This window comes from Peromyscus leucopus, chromosome 6 (assembly GCF_004664715.2).
Source record: "Peromyscus leucopus breed LL Stock chromosome 6, UCI_PerLeu_2.1, whole genome shotgun sequence".
NCBI classification, from domain to species: domain Eukaryota; kingdom Metazoa; phylum Chordata; class Mammalia; order Rodentia; family Cricetidae; genus Peromyscus; species Peromyscus leucopus.
The window spans coordinates 35,593,918-35,612,504 of NC_051068.1; the positions used below are offsets into that span (position 1 = coordinate 35,593,918).

Consider the following 18,587-nt stretch of genomic DNA (forward strand, 5'->3'; position numbering starts at 1 on the left):
CTTATTGAAATTGTGAGCTGAATATGGTTACACAGGCTAGAGACAGGGGAAGAAGAGGGAGGATAGGAGAATTTCTTCAAGGGATACAGCATTACAATTAAAAAGTGTTAAGTTCTAATTACATAATATGGTGATTTTAGTTAATAATAAAGCAATACACACACCACATTTTAACATTTAAAAGATATGATTTTAAGTATTTTATCACATAGGAATTCAAGAGCTTTGGGACAGTAAGAACTAATTTCTTATGGTGTTGCTAAATAATGTGTCGAAAGATACCTGAGCCACAGCCTCTGGAACCTACAGATAGGACATGTATCATGTCAAAAGTGTCTTTGCAAGTCAAATTAAGAGTATGTACACTAAGACAGGGAGAGTGCCCTGTAGGTGTGCTCAGCCTAAGCACATGGACTACTGGACACCTCTGCGGTTCCAGAAGAAGCACCGAGAAGGAAGAAGACAGGACAGAGGAGTCAGAAGAGGAACACCAGCAGTCCAGAATGAGAAGCACCTGACACACTCTACTGGTTCTGAGTATAGCAAGCCACATTCAGGGAAAAGGGAAAATGCTGAGTGCCAAGTACAGCACGGACAGACAACAAGGAAAGTAACAGGTTCATGTGGTGGCATTCTAATTGTACTGAAATGTGATTTTGATTGTATGTTAATAAATAAAGTTGCCCGGGGGTCAGAGCTATTAGAGCCATAGACAGAGTGTGGCGGTGGTGGCACACGCCTTTAATCCCATAGATCTCTGTGTGTTCAGGGATACAGCCAGCATTGGAGACATATGCCTTTAAGACCCAGGGGGCTGTACATTCAGACAGTGACGAGGCAGTCACGTGTTTGGGTTTACAGCCAATGAGAAGGCAGAATGACTGGAAAATCGACTTACACACAGGAAATAGCTCTCTTTCGGGAAGCTGGGACAGCAGGAGGAAGGGTGAGATTTTAGCTCTGAGCTCTGACCTCTCGGCTTTCTCTTTTACATTGTTTCTGTGTTTCTTATTTAATAAGACTGTTGGATACATCAATAGGTTCATGAGTCCTATCTGATAAGAGTTGAATTTGTTTACAGCCTCAGATAACCTGGAAGTAGAGCCCAGTCTCCATAAGAATGTGGTCCAGCTGTGAGGCCAGTCTGAGTAAGTTAGACTTGAAGCCTGCAGAACTGAGGGAATTAATAAACAGATGTTGTTACAGAGTACTAGATTTCTGCAAATTTGATGTGGCCACAACACAAAACTAAGGAAATGAAAGACACAGTAAAAGAAATAAATGATCATCAGTTAAGAACTTTCCCCAAACAATAAAAGACAGATAGGACACTCTCTGTGAAAGCTTACTTCACAGAACAAAGAATGGCATTCTCTTCAGAATAACCCTGCAAGTCTGAAGACATGAAATAAAGTATTTCAAATCCATTTCCAAAACATAAAAATCAACAACTCTGTATCGGTCAGAAAATCATTAGGCAATGAAAGTAAAAGTAGGGGCTTTTCCAAACAACAAATGTTGAGGAAATATTTGAAGCTAGCTTGAACTGTTTGAGGAAGTTCTTTCAGTACAGAGAATGATTCCTGACAAAACCCGAGATTTATGTAAATTAAGAGTGCTAGAAATAATAAATGTGGGTAAACTGACTGTCTTGGACAAAACAACAGCAACGTGTTGCTCCTTTTGATTTATCTATTTATTTTATTTCCTTTTATCTGCATGTTGGGGATTGAATCCCACAGCAGAATGCATGCTTGGAAAGTGCTATACCTCTTTGCAACAATTTAGCTCCACCAAACTATTACAAGTAAGATGCACGATGATCAAAGGTTGCAAGAACAGGCCACTGTGAACTTTTATAAGAAAATAATACTATACAACTGCACTAATTTAAAATTCCAACATAAAAACCTTAAGTATTTAAAACTGAAGGAAACAAATCAACAATGGAGAGAAACTGGGAGAAAGAAAAAGAAAACTCCATTAACCCAACACAAGTACTAGAAGGAAGAAAAAGAGAAATCCTAACTCAGAACACCATCAAAGACATGGAAGCTGTTTTTAAAGGTACATTACAAAGTTCAAGATTGTTACAATAAAATTCATAAGATCTCAATGCATGATGGACAGCACTGATGAACATTAATAATTAATAGTCAGTAGTAGATACTAATAATTCTCCACAAGCCTACAGGATCAATACAGCCATAATGTAAATATCACCAATTTTGTTTTTAAGAAACAGATAAAACAAATTTTGAACCACTGTACCTAAGAGCAAATCTCAAAGTTTACCCAGCTGTTTATCTAAAACTATATCAAATAGATCAGGGACCTAGCCATTAGTGGGGAAGAAACAAGACTTTTAGGGGGTAAAGTAAGAGTACAGGACATTGGGGGTTAATAAAGATAACTTAGTTATTATAGATGTCATAAATCACAAAAGAAATGACTATCTGAGGCAATGAACTTCACAGAAATTAGGAAGTTCTTACTCTTAACAGTCTACAGAATGAGACAATGGAATGCCTGTAGCTGACAAAGGATGTCTATGAAGAGTAAACTAGTAACTCCTAGATATTATAAGAAAAAATTCTTTTTAAGACAAATGAAAAGAGTTCAATGACCCACAAACATAGGCAAAAACACTCAGCAGGTAGCAATAAACCAACAAGATCTAATCATCTCACCATTATAAAATGTGACAACAGCAAGTACAGACAAATGTCAAGCATGGACTGTTTCATACATTGCCCCAGAAAGTGCAATGACAGCTACTTGGCAAATGGCTCAGCATTTTCTCATAATCTTAAGCATTTACTTACTATCCTAACAGTGATTTTATTCTTAATTGTTTACTCAACAGAAATAAAAAGAAATGTATTGGGAATCCCAAGACTTAGGATTTTCTAAATCATTATTTGTAACATGCCAAAATTGGAAAAACTCCAAGGTCTATCATTGAATAAACAGATAAATTAATTGTGAGTCACAAAATGGAATAATACTTAGTACTAAATAGGAAAAGAACAGTCAAAAACAAAGAGATAAATGAGCCAACAAATCAATAAGCCAAGTGAAAGAAGGACAAAAACCAGTACATATCATATGATCTCATCCTTTTAAAACCTTTGAATGTAAAATCTATAATGTAAATCTGAAAAGCACCTAAGTGTTTACTGGTCACAGGTATGGGGTAAATTACATGTAGAAATGTGGAAATTTCTGAGGTGATAAGTATATTTTCTTTCACCCTAATTTGCCATGTGGTTTTACCACACTATAAACTACAAAAACTCATTAAAATGTGCATTCTGATTATTTTTATTGAGTTTCAGCAACATAAACAAATGATCTCAATAAAGATGAAATGAAAATTAACTTGAAAAAATAGACACAATTTATTAAACTCCTTAAAACTGAATAAAATCAGAAACATACAAAGATTTATACAAAGCAAAATAAGAATCACTGCTAAGAACCATTAGTTTAAGAAAAACTAAAATTCTGAAAGGAGTATTTGATGTTCAGTGTAGAAATGAAAACCTGGCAAGAGAAATAAAAGTCCAGCACACTGCAAAATGGTCTCAGAAGACTCCATTCTATGGGAAAATGCACACTTATTTCACACAGCTGGTGTGTTAACTCGGATTCTAAAGTTCTAAGAGAGTATAGAGCAGGGAGAACTCTGACCCAAAGGCCTCCCTCAAAGCCCTTACTGTCGTTATTAAACCTGAAGATAATTTGTCAGCTGTGTAGAAGGTGTGCAGCTAGAGCAGAACTGAGGGGCAAACTCAAAACAAAAATATAAGGACATAACTGGTGACAGAAGTGGAGAATCATGGTACAAAGAAGTCTTCGAATGCAGGATGGTCATCTTCTTATTCCTGTTTTTTGTCAAAAAGCCATTCCAGCTGGTTACAAAACTCAATAGAAAGAGTGGGGAAATGTAAGCAAATGCTTATACAACACAAGAGGCAACCACACCAAAAAATGGTACTGTGAATTCCACCAAATATATATATCTTCTATTGTTCCAAACAGGCCATATTGATAATGAAAATGACAAAAAAAAAAAAAAAAAAAAAAACCCTGCAAAATGGCCAAGATGAGAGTGAACCAGCATTCTATTTTCAGCTACCAAGTCCGTAAATTCTGACAAATGCACACAAAATTCACTAGGCATACTCTAGTCACAGTACAAAGAAAGACTAGGCAGCAATTCCACTATAATCTTTTATTTGCCTAACAGATATGCACAGTAGCACAGCACATACTCAGACAATAATAGATACCCATACTGTCATTTACATAAAAGCATTATTTGAAATAGATAAAAACTGGAAAATTATAAATGTTTATAAACTTCATAATGAGGGGCAGTACATTCTATGAGTCATCACTTACCACAATAAACAAAATAAGTGTTGGCTATTTGAAGTCCAATGATACATATTACATAAAATTACACAGACTTATTTTCAAGCTAATAGTTTAAAGTGCTATCACTCAGAGATGATCAATTTCTACTGTACTATCTTTACACATTTGAACTATTATTGGAAATGACAATATGTGCTATACTACAGAGAATTAAAATCTCTGTAAGCAGTTTTAATCAAGACCCTTCAAATTGCATTTGAAAATATAACACTGACTTTTAGTAATTTTCCCAAGTACCATGGTTAGGCAAAACCCAAATATATTAAGAGTATGTACCTAACTGACATTCCCAAGAATGTTTAACGTATGTGTACCCATCACCAAATATTTCACTGTGTCTTAAAAAGGGAGAAGAAAACTGGTAAAAGTAACGAATCGCTATGCATACCTCATGTTCTCAGCTGAATCCTCTGGCATTGGGGCTACAGTTTGTACAGCTGGAAGATTTTTGCTGGTAGCACCATTCACAAAACTAGAAGAGGAGGAAGAGGAGGAGGACCCTGAATCCACAGCACCTGTTCCCAAAATAATAATTTTAGTTTTAAATATCAATTTATTTAGAAAAATATCTTTATTACTTCATTTCTATTTGATTTTCAAAGAACAACTCATCAGAATTTCTAACAATAATTTGACAATTAAAATTTATTTGGTCATGAGTATACTAATAAATTCCATGATTTTAAGTAATGGATATTACATTAAAATCCAGTTAACTTATGTTAATCTAACAAAATTACATGCTACAAATGGGTATAAATGAAAGACATCAACAGATGAAAAAAATCTAGATTAAATAAGGCTAATAAAACAATGCAAATTTAAATGTGAAAATTTTGTCCCCATATTTATTGCTATGTTGTAATTTTCATAGACCTCATGATCTAAGGCATAATTTTCAGAGCACTGGGAGCATAATTTTGTCATTTTGCAGCATTAAATTCTGACTTTGATAAAATGATTGCTTCAGAGGTCCTATCCTGAGTACAACAGTACCTGATTTTAAAATAATTAGTTCTCCTCAAAGATATGAAAATGCCATTTTAGAGTTTTTCTATAATATGTCATGTGAGTACATCAAAGGAAGTGAGGGACATCTAGTGTTCCTAAGTGTTATATCTTATGCTAATTCTAACAAAGTGAGCTGCTCACTGAATTTCCACTATAACAGCTGTACAGTGGCATGTGCCAATATCTAAACTGTATACTGTGCCCAGCATAAATGCTAGCTCACATTTATATCTATCTATATATGATCAAGTATTAAGGAGGAAGTTTATTGCTTAATTTAAATTATACTGTAATATATATTTTATACTATCAAAAAACTTATACTGTTATATATCACTAATTTTTAAAACAAAATTACAAGAAAGCATAACTTGTCTTGTACAAAGACAAAAGGTGATTTAATCTTTTCATTTTACTGCAGTCATAAGAAAAATAAGGACTTTATTTACTAGACATCACTAAGTACAGATTCTACTACACTGTTATGTTTTTAAAACCGAAAAAATAAACTTACAAATTTTAAAGTGCCATTAATGCTGCTCAATGATTGAGACAAGTATATATGCTTAAGAGAGTGTTCTACTTACTACACCCATAAATGTGTGGCTCATGATATGTCAGACTCGGGTGGCATGATAAACAAGATAGATACAGAAAGCACAAAAAGGAGCTACAAAATCAATAGAAATGGGAAGAATCTAAGTAATGATAATAAATGGAAAAGTTCAAGGCTATACAGTTTGGAGAACAGAAGACTACTATAGTCAGGGAAGGAAAGTCAGGGATCATCTTGCGTTGTATAAATACCTAAAATGGAATCACAAAGATTTGGGTAAGGATTTATTTAGCTATTAATCAATAGGAACATTTCTGGAAATTTGAGAAAAAGTGAGAGAGACAGAGATAGAGACAGAGACAGACAGAGAGAGAGGAGAGAGAGATTGATTTTAGTCAGAATTTAAATTGGAATTTTTGATTTCTAGAATCATAGGAAATAGCCGGACAATGAATTGGATACAGTTATAACCTAAGAATATAAATTCAGTGTGAGGCAATGGTCTGTATTCATATGCTCTGTTTACAAATTGAGGCTCTTGTATATCATCAAGGTTTTTAGAGAATTCTGCCTTTCCTTGAAGGATTTAGCAAAGGATACACCTTAGGGTTCAATCCAAAAAATCCATTTTCTAGCACTAACATGTTTGATGCACCTTCACATGCTTTATAAGTTTTTTCCCTTGTCACTCTCTAGTATCTAAATCAGCTTTTGCTCCCCAAATGTATTCCAATACTCTGACTGTACCTTGAAAGTAGACTACGATGTTTTGAGAAAACTCAAAACAAAAACCAGTACTGTCTCCTGATATGACCACTGTATCTGTGTCCTAAAACAAGCAACAAGTTGTGAGAAGTTGTTGCAGCACACTAAAAACTAAGCTAACTCTAAATGATCTGGGCTTTTTAGTTGTTGAGAACAAATGGGAAAATGAAGATACAGCAAACGGAGAAAAAAGGATGAAGCTTCACAAAAGTCTATAAGGACGATACCTGTCGTGTTAATCATACTTTTTGGTGTAGCTCCAGGGGCAGCAAATATACTTGAGGTACTGCCTGTTGGCAGCCCACTTCCTGCAGCGGTGGCTCCCACAGTAGTGACAGCTAGACTACCTGGAGGCGGCTTCTTTACAGGCACCACCACACTCCTGCAGAGAAAGACAGTAACAACACCAAGGCTTGAGATAAAGCCTGTTCCCATGATGCACAGCAGATACACAAAGCCAACAATGTAGCCCAGCTAAGTTCCCTTCCCTCAGTTCTTTCCTCTCCTTCCCGAACCCTCCACACTGTTAACTTGCAAACCTAACATCACTGATAAAAGGAAGACTTAAGCAAACACTGGGAAGTCTATGACATTAAATGTTTATTTGGTAAACACTAGAGTAGACTCTGGAGTTTGTAAATCTTTCTTAAAATGACAAATGAAAAATAACCATGAATCAGAGAAGCTCAGGTCAATATATTTTGCACATGCTTAACAAATAATCTTGCAATAAAATGTATACAAAATGTCCACTTCCTTCTTATTATACCATCATGCATGTAAAATGCCCAAAAAATTGGCACCTGAGTGTGGTGATATTGTGTCCCGCAATATATTGTGCACCTCAATAAACTTATCTGGGGGTCAGAGAACAGAACAGCCACTATATTAAACATAGGTTTAGGCAATGGTAGCACACGTCTTTAATCCTAGCATTCCGGAGACAGAGAGAGATCCGTCTGGATCTCTGTGAGTTCAAAGCCATACTGGAAACAGCCAGGCATGGTGACATATGCCTTTAATCCCAGGAAGTGATGGCAGGAAGAAGAAAGGTATATAAGGCGTGAGGACCAGGAACTAGAGTCTGTTAAGCTTTTAGGTTTTTGAGGAGTAGTACAGGTGAGATCCATTCTGATGAGGACTCAGAGGCTTTCAGTCTGAGGAAACAAGATCAGCAGAGAACTTGGCAAGGTGAGGTTAGCTGTGGCTGGTTCTGTCTCTGTGATCTTTCAGCATTCAACCCAATACCTGGCTCCAGGTTTGTTTTTATTAGTAAGACTTTTAAGATTTGTGCTACACCTGAGAACCTGACCCCTGGAATCTAAGTAAAGAAGCCAGACATGGTAGCAAGCACCTGTTAATTCCATCACTTCTGATGTAAGATAGAAGGTGAAGACAGGAGATTCGCCCAGAAGCTCATTGCCCAGTCAGCCTGCACATGCTACACAGTCCAGCAGAAACAAGACATTCTCCTTCCATGATGGAAGGAGAGGACGGACTCTCCAAAGTCTTCAGATTTCCAGGTGGCATGCACACACATACACACACATCCCACTTTCTAAAAACTGTCAAAATTTACATATACATATGTAAAAGAAATATTTGCCAAAGAAAATATGATGCTGAAAAATGAAGTGAAGGATAACAAACACACCAAGGGAATAAAAATCTAGTATTTTGGTTCTCTCATTAAAATAGTTTTCTCTAATACAAGACAATTCATATTATAGCACGCATATATAGTTAAAGTGCTACTTAGCTTTCATGCCTTAATTTTGTAACATAGAAATTCATTATTTTCTTATATTTATTCAACACAAATAAATTTCATTTAAAAATCTTAACTTCACAGTCATGATAAACATATGTGGATATTGCTCAATTTTAAAATACTAATTTCCAAAATATAATCAGTATCTACATTTCCTTGCTGTAAAGGCTTATTTCTCAAAATTTATAGCACTTCAAACTTTATTTCATAAATATCTCCCAAGCATCACTCAACTATGATTTTACAGAAAAAGATTCACAAGATGATTTAAGTTCAAATGCAAAGCATGAGAAACAGTGACGGACAGCATAAAAATCTTCAATGTATGCTGTCATTTAATGCCTGTATATTTTATTATTAATATGCCCATTTATTATTATATACTTATTTTTCTGAACTGTCTTTGTCAGACTGTCATTTTTACACTCATAAAGGTAAACATGGTTTCTCTTTCAGCAGGGTAGTGGCAATACTTCCACAAAATGAAGAGCTGTACTTATAACCTGTTTTGTACTTTTGATGGATGAAGTCCACTCAGTGAAACTATATGAACATCACATTCTCAAGTCCAAACTTCTTACCTTTCCATAACACAAACCATTCTTTTGTTAATTTCTTCATTAACTATTTCAGTGTTGAAAGATACCTCCACAATAGACTACTGACAATCGTCGAGAGAAAGCCTGAACTGACCTACTCTGGTGATAGGATGGCCAAACACCCTAATTGTCATGCTAGAAACCTCATCCAATGGCTGAGGGAACCGGATGCAGAGATCCACGGCCAGGCCCCAGGTGGAGCTCCAGGAGTCCAATTGGCGAGAAAGAGGAGGGTTTGTATGAGTGAGAATTGTTGAGACCAATCTTGGAAAAAGCACAGGAACAAATAGCCAAACGAATGGAAACACATGAACTATGAACCAATAGCTGAGGAGCCCCCAACTGGATCAGGCCCTCTGGATAAGAGGGACAGTTGATTAGCTTGATCTGTTTGGGAGACATCCAGGCAGTGGGACCGGGACCTGTCCTTAGTGCATGAGCTGGCTGTTTGGAACCTGGGGCTTATGCAGGGACACTTGGCTTAGCCTGGGAAGAGGGGAATGGACCTGCCTGGACTGAATCTACCAGGTTGAACTCAATCCCCATGGGGAGTCTTTGCCTTGGAGGAGATGGCAATGGGGGAAAGGTGGGGAGGGCGGGAGGGGGGGAGGACAAGGGAATCTGTGGCTGATATGTAAAATTAAATTAAATTATAAAATTAAAAAAACTAATAAAAATTAGAAGACAAAAAAAAACAGTGTATCATTACAAAATATAGATTAGTCGTTAGTCATCTATAATAATCAAACTTGCAGTCATATTAGGTATGTTTTCAAGGTTAAACATATATTTGGATGGATAGATGGTCTTCAAATACTTCAAAGACCTACAGAATATGGCATTTAAAATGTTTTAAAAACATAAGGCTTTTTTTGACAGTGAGACATATCTGCTCCTGACAGCACCAATTTATTTCAAAAAAGAAGATGGGCATTGAAAAAACTCCATATGAAATTTACTTTCTTTATGGCCAAAGCTAGCCATTTGGGCAAAGAAACTGCCCTTGCCTCAACTGCTGACAGTACACTGTCCAAACTGGACCAGTAGGACACAAAAGAAGGCGACTATCAAACTTTGCCAAGACAAGGTAGGACAGTGTTTCAAAATTTCCTGCTTCTCAAAAATATCTGTCAGATACTAGGCCTGTAGGCCAAAGTTGGATGCCCCAAGGTTACGTAAGAAACAGGGTAACTGTCCAGGCAGCCAGATGTCCCTGTCATTTGGTACCATTTCACCCTTCTGGGGTCTTTGATGGAGTTGAAGACTAAATCATTAGACTTAAAGTTTTCCTTAGTTATGATAGAAAGGTAAATTAGATATGAAACTTTAGACGCACAAAGATAGATAATAGAATATTTTCTCTGATTTTGCCAAATATAAATGGACTGAATATTTTAGCTATAATTCTTACTTGATAACTGTTTTGTTTTACATAATTTTACTATGTTAAAATTAAAACCTTCCTTTTTTATTTAGACAAAAAGGGAGAAATGCTGTGGAATAATACTTTTGTACACTGTGAAAAAGTGTTGCTCTCACTGTTAATAAAAAGTTGATTGGCTAACAGCTAGTCAGGATTTTCACGGCAGAGAGAATGGTGGGAAGAAGGAGGGTGGAATCTGAGGAGTCAAGAGAATAGCAGAGAGAAGCAAGAAGATCATACCGCGTTGAATGAAGGTACTGCCACATGGCAGAAGAGGGTAGATAAGAAATATGGGTTAATTTAAAATATAAGAGTTAGCTAGTAACCATCCTGATCTATTGACCAAGCATTTACAATTAATAAGTCTCCTTGTCAGTTATTTGTAAACTGGTGAGCGGGAAAGAATAGTTCACCTACTATTGGGTTTGGTGAAGCACCATGACTGAGAGCACACCTCCAAGTGTTCTAACCTAGGTTAGAGGTCTAGATCTGACAGCTGCTAGCTATGTGAAATGGAGCATGTGAGTCCACATTTCTCTTCACTGTTACAATGAGATTCCCAGTGGTTTGTACTGCATAAGGCTGATGTCAAAGTACTTGGCATGGCATCTGCATATTACAGATTATCACTGCTCTTTAAGCTATTGATATTACCATGGAACTCTCAAAAGTGCTGATGCAGGTCAGGTCTACATTAGCAATAGTACCCAGACTGAAAGAAGCTATAATCCTGTGACATTCCTCCCTTGTTGTCTTCCTAAGTGAAAACCTATGAGCAGTTTGAGGCCTCATAGTTTGACAGTAACAACAATACTCTCATATCTAAAAGAAACACTTATAGGATATAAAGAAAACAAAGTCTTATGAAGCCTGAAAAGACTAAAAAATATGGAAAACATGTAAAACACCTAAAGACCTGTAATAAAATGAAACTTCCATGCATCTGAAAATATCAAGTTAGGGCCAGCAGCACCAAGAAATCTCTGTAATACTTATCAACTAATTTCCAGTGACAGGTGTGCTCAAATTGTTGAGATGACCATGTGACAAAGACTCAAGTGATTTTAACAGTAAGGTGAGTTTGACTGATTTCCCAGGTATTTTTCTTCATCAATAATTTCATGAATTTTTGAAGACAAGTTGTTTTAGTTAACATGATCACATTGTTTGCCTAGGATCACAATACTGAATTTTGTGTGCCTAAGATCCCTACTGTGCTTCTCCAACTCCAAAGCTGGATAGAGATCTTTCCTAAAATCCTTCTCATATTTCTAGGATTGCTATGCCAACACTCTGCCCAGTAATTGCTCTCTAACTTCTCCAGAGGCTGCCTAAAACCCACCCACTTTCCCCAGAACCCTAAGCTAACTATACCTTTAATTTTTCCTCCTTAAGGTACTTAGGTCCCAGCATGCTTTTTTATTCTGGACTCCATGATGACCTTACTTATGGTTATGGGCCTTTCCTAATTTCCCCATAGGAAACTCAAGCCCCCACCTGCCTTCATCAGGACTCCTTGTCAACCTCAGTCTTCTTGCTAGCTCTGCAGGAAGTGACCAGCCCATGTAGAGACCTGACCCAGCTTCAATACAGTGATCTAAATCTTGGCTAGAGCAGTAAAACAGGAAAAAGAAAAAAGATACAAATAGGAAAAGAATTCAGAGAATTCATGTTTGCTGTTGATATGATTCTATATGTGAGACCATAAAGACTCACCCAGACCACTCCCAGAATTAAATAACATTTTCAACAAAGTGTCAGGAAACAAAACTAACATAAGGAAATCAATGTTCACTCTCTGTACCAATAACAAACATGCTGAGAAAAAAAATCAGGGAAACAATTCCATTTCACAACAGCCAGAAAAAAAAACAAAAGAGAAAAGAAAAGAAAAGCCCCAGAGTAACCCTAACCAAGGAGAGGAAGGGCTTCTACAATGAAAAATTTAAATCTCTGTGAAAGAAACTGAAGAAATCACTAGAAGACAGATTTCTTTTGCTCATGGATTGATAGAACTAATAGTGTGAAAAAGACTTAATAAACGAGACCTCATGAAACAAAAATCTTCTATACAGAAAAGGAAACAGTCAATCAAACCAAAAGGCAACTGATAGAATGTGAGTGTCTTGGCTAGAATGTGAGTGTCTTGGCTAGTTTTGTGTCAATTTGATACAAGTTGGAGTTGTCAGGAGGGAGGGAGCCCCAATTAAGAAAATGCCTCCCTAAGATCTGGCTGTAGGCAAGCCTGTGGGGGCATTTTCTTAATTGGTGTTTGATGTAGGTGGGCTTGGCCCAGTGTGGGTGGGGCCACCCTTGGGCAGGTGACCTGGGTTCTATAAGAAATCAAGCTGAGCAAGCCAGTATGCAGCTCCCCTCCATGACCTCTGCATCAGCTCCTGCCTCCAGGTTCCTGCCCTATTTGAGTTTTTGTCCTGATTTCCCTTCATGATGAAATGTGATATGGAAATATAAGCTTATAATAAACTCTCTCCTCCATAATTTGCTTTTTGCAGTCTTTAATTTCATCAATAGCAACCCTAAGACAAGTTGGTACCAGGAGTCGGGTATTGTTGTGACAGGCCTGGACATGCTGTTGGCAGGTAAGAGTTGCTGATATCATGATGTATCTTCACAGCAATAGATCATGGACAAACACAGAAGCTGGTACCAGGATTGTAGGGTATTAATGAGACAGATCTTCTGATGTTTTGGGGAGGATTGTGGAAGGATGTTGGAACTTTGGCTAGAAAAGCTGCTGAGTGTTGAGAGCTCAGTGAGATGTTCTGTAAGAGCATGGAAGTTAAGAATATTGAGAGCAATGCAAATGATGGAGGCCTGGTTTGCGGCGTTTCAGAGGGAAGTACAAAGACTTTACTTGGGTCATTTGCTATTTTGAGTGAAAGGGAGAAAATCTTTGCCAGCTACACATTAATCAGAGGATTAATAATAGAATACACAAAGAAAATTTTTTTTAAGAAAACCAATCTATCAAAAAATGGTCTATAGATAAAAACAAGGAATTCTCAAATGATTACAAATGATGAAAAGACAGCTTTTAAAAGTGCCCAATATCTTTAGCCATCATTGAAATGCAGAATAAAACTGCCCTGAGATTCTATCTCACCCTTGTCAGAATGACTATTACCAGGAAATCAAATGTGCATGTGAGGGTAAGGAAACCCTTATTCACTGAGTGATAAAAAGCGGCAATTGAGCTGCAATCTTCTTCCTCTTTACTGGCTTCCTTTTACAGTATTGGTAGATGCTATCAAAACTGCTGGGAGACAAAAGTATCAATGGTTTATCTACCTTTGAACACTCTGACCCATGAGATGAATCAGCCAGGCAAGATGTGCTCACTAGTGCAATAGTGACACTGCTTTTATAAGGTGAATAACTCCTCTCTGACTAAATTTGATTACCTCGACACAAAAAGGATCCATACCTGTTACTTACTGTAAAACCTTGTCAAAACCCCACAGGAAGTAACAGACCCTGGGGAAGAATGCAAGACTGCTGTTTAGCTAAGTTAGAACAATGTCAAAGTAACTTTTAAATATTTAGTTTTATATGAAGACAAATACTCTTTCAGCTTTAATCAGAGGAGCCTCTATCCAGTAACTGACAGTAAATGTAGAGACTCACGGATGGACAGGGTGCTAAGAATAAATGACAAACGAGTTTTCAGCCCTAAACAAGGCTCAGGGTAAACTGCGGAAGAGGGGAAGAAAACCATGGAGGCAGAAGACAAGAAGGGCTGTGACACAGCCATTGTAATCACAAACTCTCAGCAACTATGATGACAGCACCGGGTCTGCATAAAAATGGGCCCATGAGCTATAGGCACAGGGAGAGGCTGGGGTCAGGGACCTACTCCTAACTGCTGAATTACTTCCCATGGGCAGATTCAAGGAGCAGAGACATCACAGCCTTCAGTTATGTACACAATGGTGATCCCACCAGGCTCCAGCAGAGTTTGGATACTCTCACAAACAGTCTAGCTAAAGTAAATAGGTCACAAAAGAAAATCAAAAGTCATGAATCTGGAAAAGCGACCGGTAAGGAGTGAGTGGTTAACAGGGATGTGAGGGCGGTAAAGGAGGACAGGTGGTCAGAGTAATCAGAATGCATTATATAAATCTATCAAACTGTCAAAGAAAAATATTAGTAAAATAGAAAAATGTCTCTGGCATAAATATACAAAGATCTAACTAACAAAGTGAATGACACCCTAAAACAGAGAGGGCACTGGGAGTAAACAGCAAGAACAGATTATATAGAGAATAACTATTAATTGCTAGGATTATTTATTCACAGATCATGCTTTGTCCAAAGACACTTACGTAAAAAACAGGAACTGAGTGGAAAAATAATATGCTAAATACTTTAGGAATTGCAGTTGTTTACTGATTCTCACTAGACATCACAGCGTTATTGATCTAATGTTTCATCTATTACGCTTCTCTACTTGATAAAATATTTGAGAATACCAATATATGTTTAAATAGTTATTTCATTAATTTACCTACTGAAAAGAGATCCATTATTTAATTCACTTAAACTGTCTCTGTAGATGCCAGGAAAGACAAAGAGAGCACAGGGTACAGTCACATTGTCAAGACTCCATCACACCCAGTCCACTCCAGGTAGGATAATATCAGAGATTACAATGGAATACTTAACTCGTAAAAGCTGGCAGGTCCATAATTATCCATCAATATATTTACTTTTTTCTTTTAAATAGTATAATAAAAAAGATTCTTCAACAAACACAAAGAAGTAGGAATACAACACCTGCACAAATAATTATACTTTTAAAAAACAACCTTAGTTCTATGGCTAAAGACATAAGTAAGATCTGCTTAAGAACTTCTTTATTACATCCTCTATTTTTACTCTTTTGCAATAAAGCCAATGTTAACAATCTAATGAAGAAAGAATATACCTACACTAAACTTATACTTTGTTTAAAATAGGAAATCTAAATTATTATTCATTATTTATTTTAACTACATATTTCAGAGTTGTTCTTATTATAGAAAAGCAAATGCTTTGGAGGCAAAATATTAAAAAGTAAGGAAAAATATATTACTAGTTTGCCTAACTACATCAAACCTAGAAATCTGAACACAAAACAGGTTTGAAAAACAAGAAGGATGGCATGTAATTATATAATCTTAACCATATTGGCCTCTGTTAGTTAAGGAAACAATACAACTGCAAGCTTTCTATGATATGCTAAATTTATAACAATTTCTAAAAAAAGAGTAACAAAAGAAATGTACAAAGAACCACGGTGAACTACAGAGTTTAATTTTATTTAAAAATGGGGTGGGTGGGACACAACCTTAACCTGCAGACTTGGAGAAAAGCTAACATGCAGTTAGTGACAGCTTAACTAGAACTATTAACAAACTATGGTCTACTAGTAAATCTACCAAGAAAGGCAGTGTTGGTAGAGAAGTCTGCAACTTGCTGTGTCCCTTTCCAGATGACAACACTAAACTCTGTTGTTAGAAACAAAGCCATCCTAAATGTTTTCACTCAATAGTAAGAATCCAGCAATCTCTACACACAGTGCTTACTGAAGACTGGTTTGGGGGATTCCATATTTTTATATGAATAAATATACCCTTTGGTAACTCAGTGTAATCAAAGACATGTTTTATAATCTGTACAGATGCCACGAGGAAATACATGAAACCAAAAGTTTTTGTACATGTAGGTAAGAACATATAAAGAATTCCACATACGAGCCAGGCGGTGGTGGCGCACGCCTTTAATCCCAGCACTAGGGAGGCAGAGCCAGGAGGATCTTTGTGAGTTTGAGGCCAGCCTGGGCTACCAAGTGAGTTCCAGTAAAGGCGAAAAGCTACATAAAGAAACCCTGTCTCGAAAAACAAAAAACAAAAAACAAAAAACAACAACAACAAAAAAGAATTCCACATACAATTTGAAGAAATACCAAATTCTAAATAAGTTTAGACCTAAGCATGTCTAGAATTTGATGTTGCTTTTTACATATTAAAATATTCTAACTCTAAAACACCAAAATTCTTCAATGCTCCATCCTAAGTGGAAAAATGAGTGATGAGTGTAGATGAGTGATAAGAACTCTAGTCTTTGCAGTTTTGTTTAAGCAAGTCATTTTATAATCTGGAGTAAGCATAAGAAATGCATTGCTGCAATGACTACAACAGACCAATAAGCAACTGGTTAACAAAAGAAGTATCATAGATGATTTCCAGTACAATTACCTAATGCTAGTTTGAGTTCAGCAACTGAGTTTACAGCTATTTCAACTAAAAGTAAAAGCAAAATATTTTATATATAGAATAAGCCTTGTGGTAATTGTGTTTGACACTGGGAGCTTTCTGGACTTTCATTCTAAAGGCTGTCATCTTGGATCCCATTTTTCAAGGAATTCAATCTGTTGTTAAAGGACATGTCATAACTTGGATTTCAGATGCCAGTGTTTCAATAATATGTTTATATACCTCATAATGCAATTATAGCTACCTTAAGACAGATAAGGTAAATGTCAGCAATATACTGGAAATATAATTGAAAATGTAGCAGTCCAGGAGTTCTTGTGGGGATGATGTCTCTGAAAAGCTGCTCAAAGCTTCAGAGTTTAAAGTTAAATTTTTGATGTTGTCACTCTCAATCTATTGAATGGCTGACAGACAATCAAACCCGTCTGGCTGGCTGGCAGCTCATTTTGCTGGCAGGTGGCAAACAATTAGACACACCAATTTGTGCCTCCTGATGACATTAAAGCATGAAACTAAGTTGTATGCAGGGCCTAGTGATTTGTGTGAAAGCATTTCAAAAATAATACTGCTCGCCGTGGCAACTCATTTCAGACTGCCACCTCCCATTATGGCTTTGAGCAGTGAAGACGACAGACTTGAGTTACGTGCAGTGCAAGGCCGCTTCTGTTCAATCCTTCATCAGTGCCCCTGAGACCTCAATCCCCTCCTTTCATCAATATCACCTCATCATTTACATTTGCTAGTTCTTGAGCTACTGCATATATTAACTACACTGGAGACTCTTCCTAAAAAGAATAAAAACATAAAAAACATGCTTTGTGCTCTTCTATTTCATTCTACTTACACAATTTAGAATAATGACTCCATTCCTACTACATTGTGCACAAATGTTACCAGGAACAAATAGAAAGTCCTATTGTTTCAAAACAATATTCTGAAAAGTTTAAATGCTGTGCAGCTAAGAAAAGTGACCATTCAGATGACAGTTGTAATTTTTAATGAAAAAAAATGAATAAAAGTCCAAATCAACAAAATTTTTTTGGCTTAATTATACTGAATTCTCTCCTTCAAATTTCAGTAATTATCTAGATTTATTCATTTGTATTTTGACAAAATTTAAAGATAAAATTTAAAATTAAACTGGACAACTTCAATTACCTTATTAATTTGTGGTTTTTAGTATGTAGACACTGATAGTCTTATGTGCACATAGAAGGCATAGACTGACACAAATAATAGGTACAAATACACTCATATCCTGTAAACATATATTGGACAATTGAAGTAGAGATGTAATGTGGAAGACAAGAAGGAATAATCACTGTATAAATAAACATGAGAACACAGAGTTAACAACTATTTGATAAGGACTTGTCAGAAAAGAATTTTCTACATTTCAAAGTCTTACAATTTGCCACTTCTTAGAAACATCTAACATGACACATCTTTATATGATGAATATTGATGAAAATTACATCATTTAACTACTCAGTAATAAATTAATATTACTTATTATTCTGTTTGCCTATACATTGATCTTGATATTTTAGCTTAAGAAACATTGATTACTAAACTAAATCTTTATCATTAAAGCTGAAAGCACTTGCTTACCAATCATCTCTCCCACACACAAATTTTTGGTATGAAGATATGTTTCAAACATCAATAACAAACATTTAATCCATAGAATAAACCAACATCTTCATTAGTTTACATATCTACACATAAACATAATTGGAAATAT

The 18,587-nt window shown here is 36.2% G+C and overlaps 1 protein-coding gene and 1 non-coding gene across 10 annotated transcripts in view; both read right to left on the reverse strand.

The window, feature by feature from the left end:
- Nbea (neurobeachin) overlaps positions 1-18,587 on the reverse strand; it is a 544,486-nt gene that overhangs the window by 329,578 nt on the left and 196,321 nt on the right. For 7 of the 9 annotated variants that reach the window (XM_028882144.2, XM_037206608.1, XM_028882142.2 and 4 more), the window contains 2 exons: positions 7,003-7,157; positions 4,832-4,958 (listed from right to left, as the gene is read on the reverse strand). In XM_028882144.2, the coding sequence (XP_028737977.1) occupies positions 4,832-4,958; positions 7,003-7,157 (282 nt within the window). Of the gene's footprint in view, positions 1-4,831; positions 4,959-7,002; positions 7,158-18,587 lie in introns of those variants that run through there. The other 2 variants (XM_028882143.2, XM_028882146.2) reach the window with 2 other exon arrangements.
- On the reverse strand, positions 8,942-9,056 carry LOC114701975. Its single transcript, XR_003735907.1, has one exon. It is a non-coding gene; the product is annotated as a small nucleolar RNA SNORA69 (small nucleolar RNA).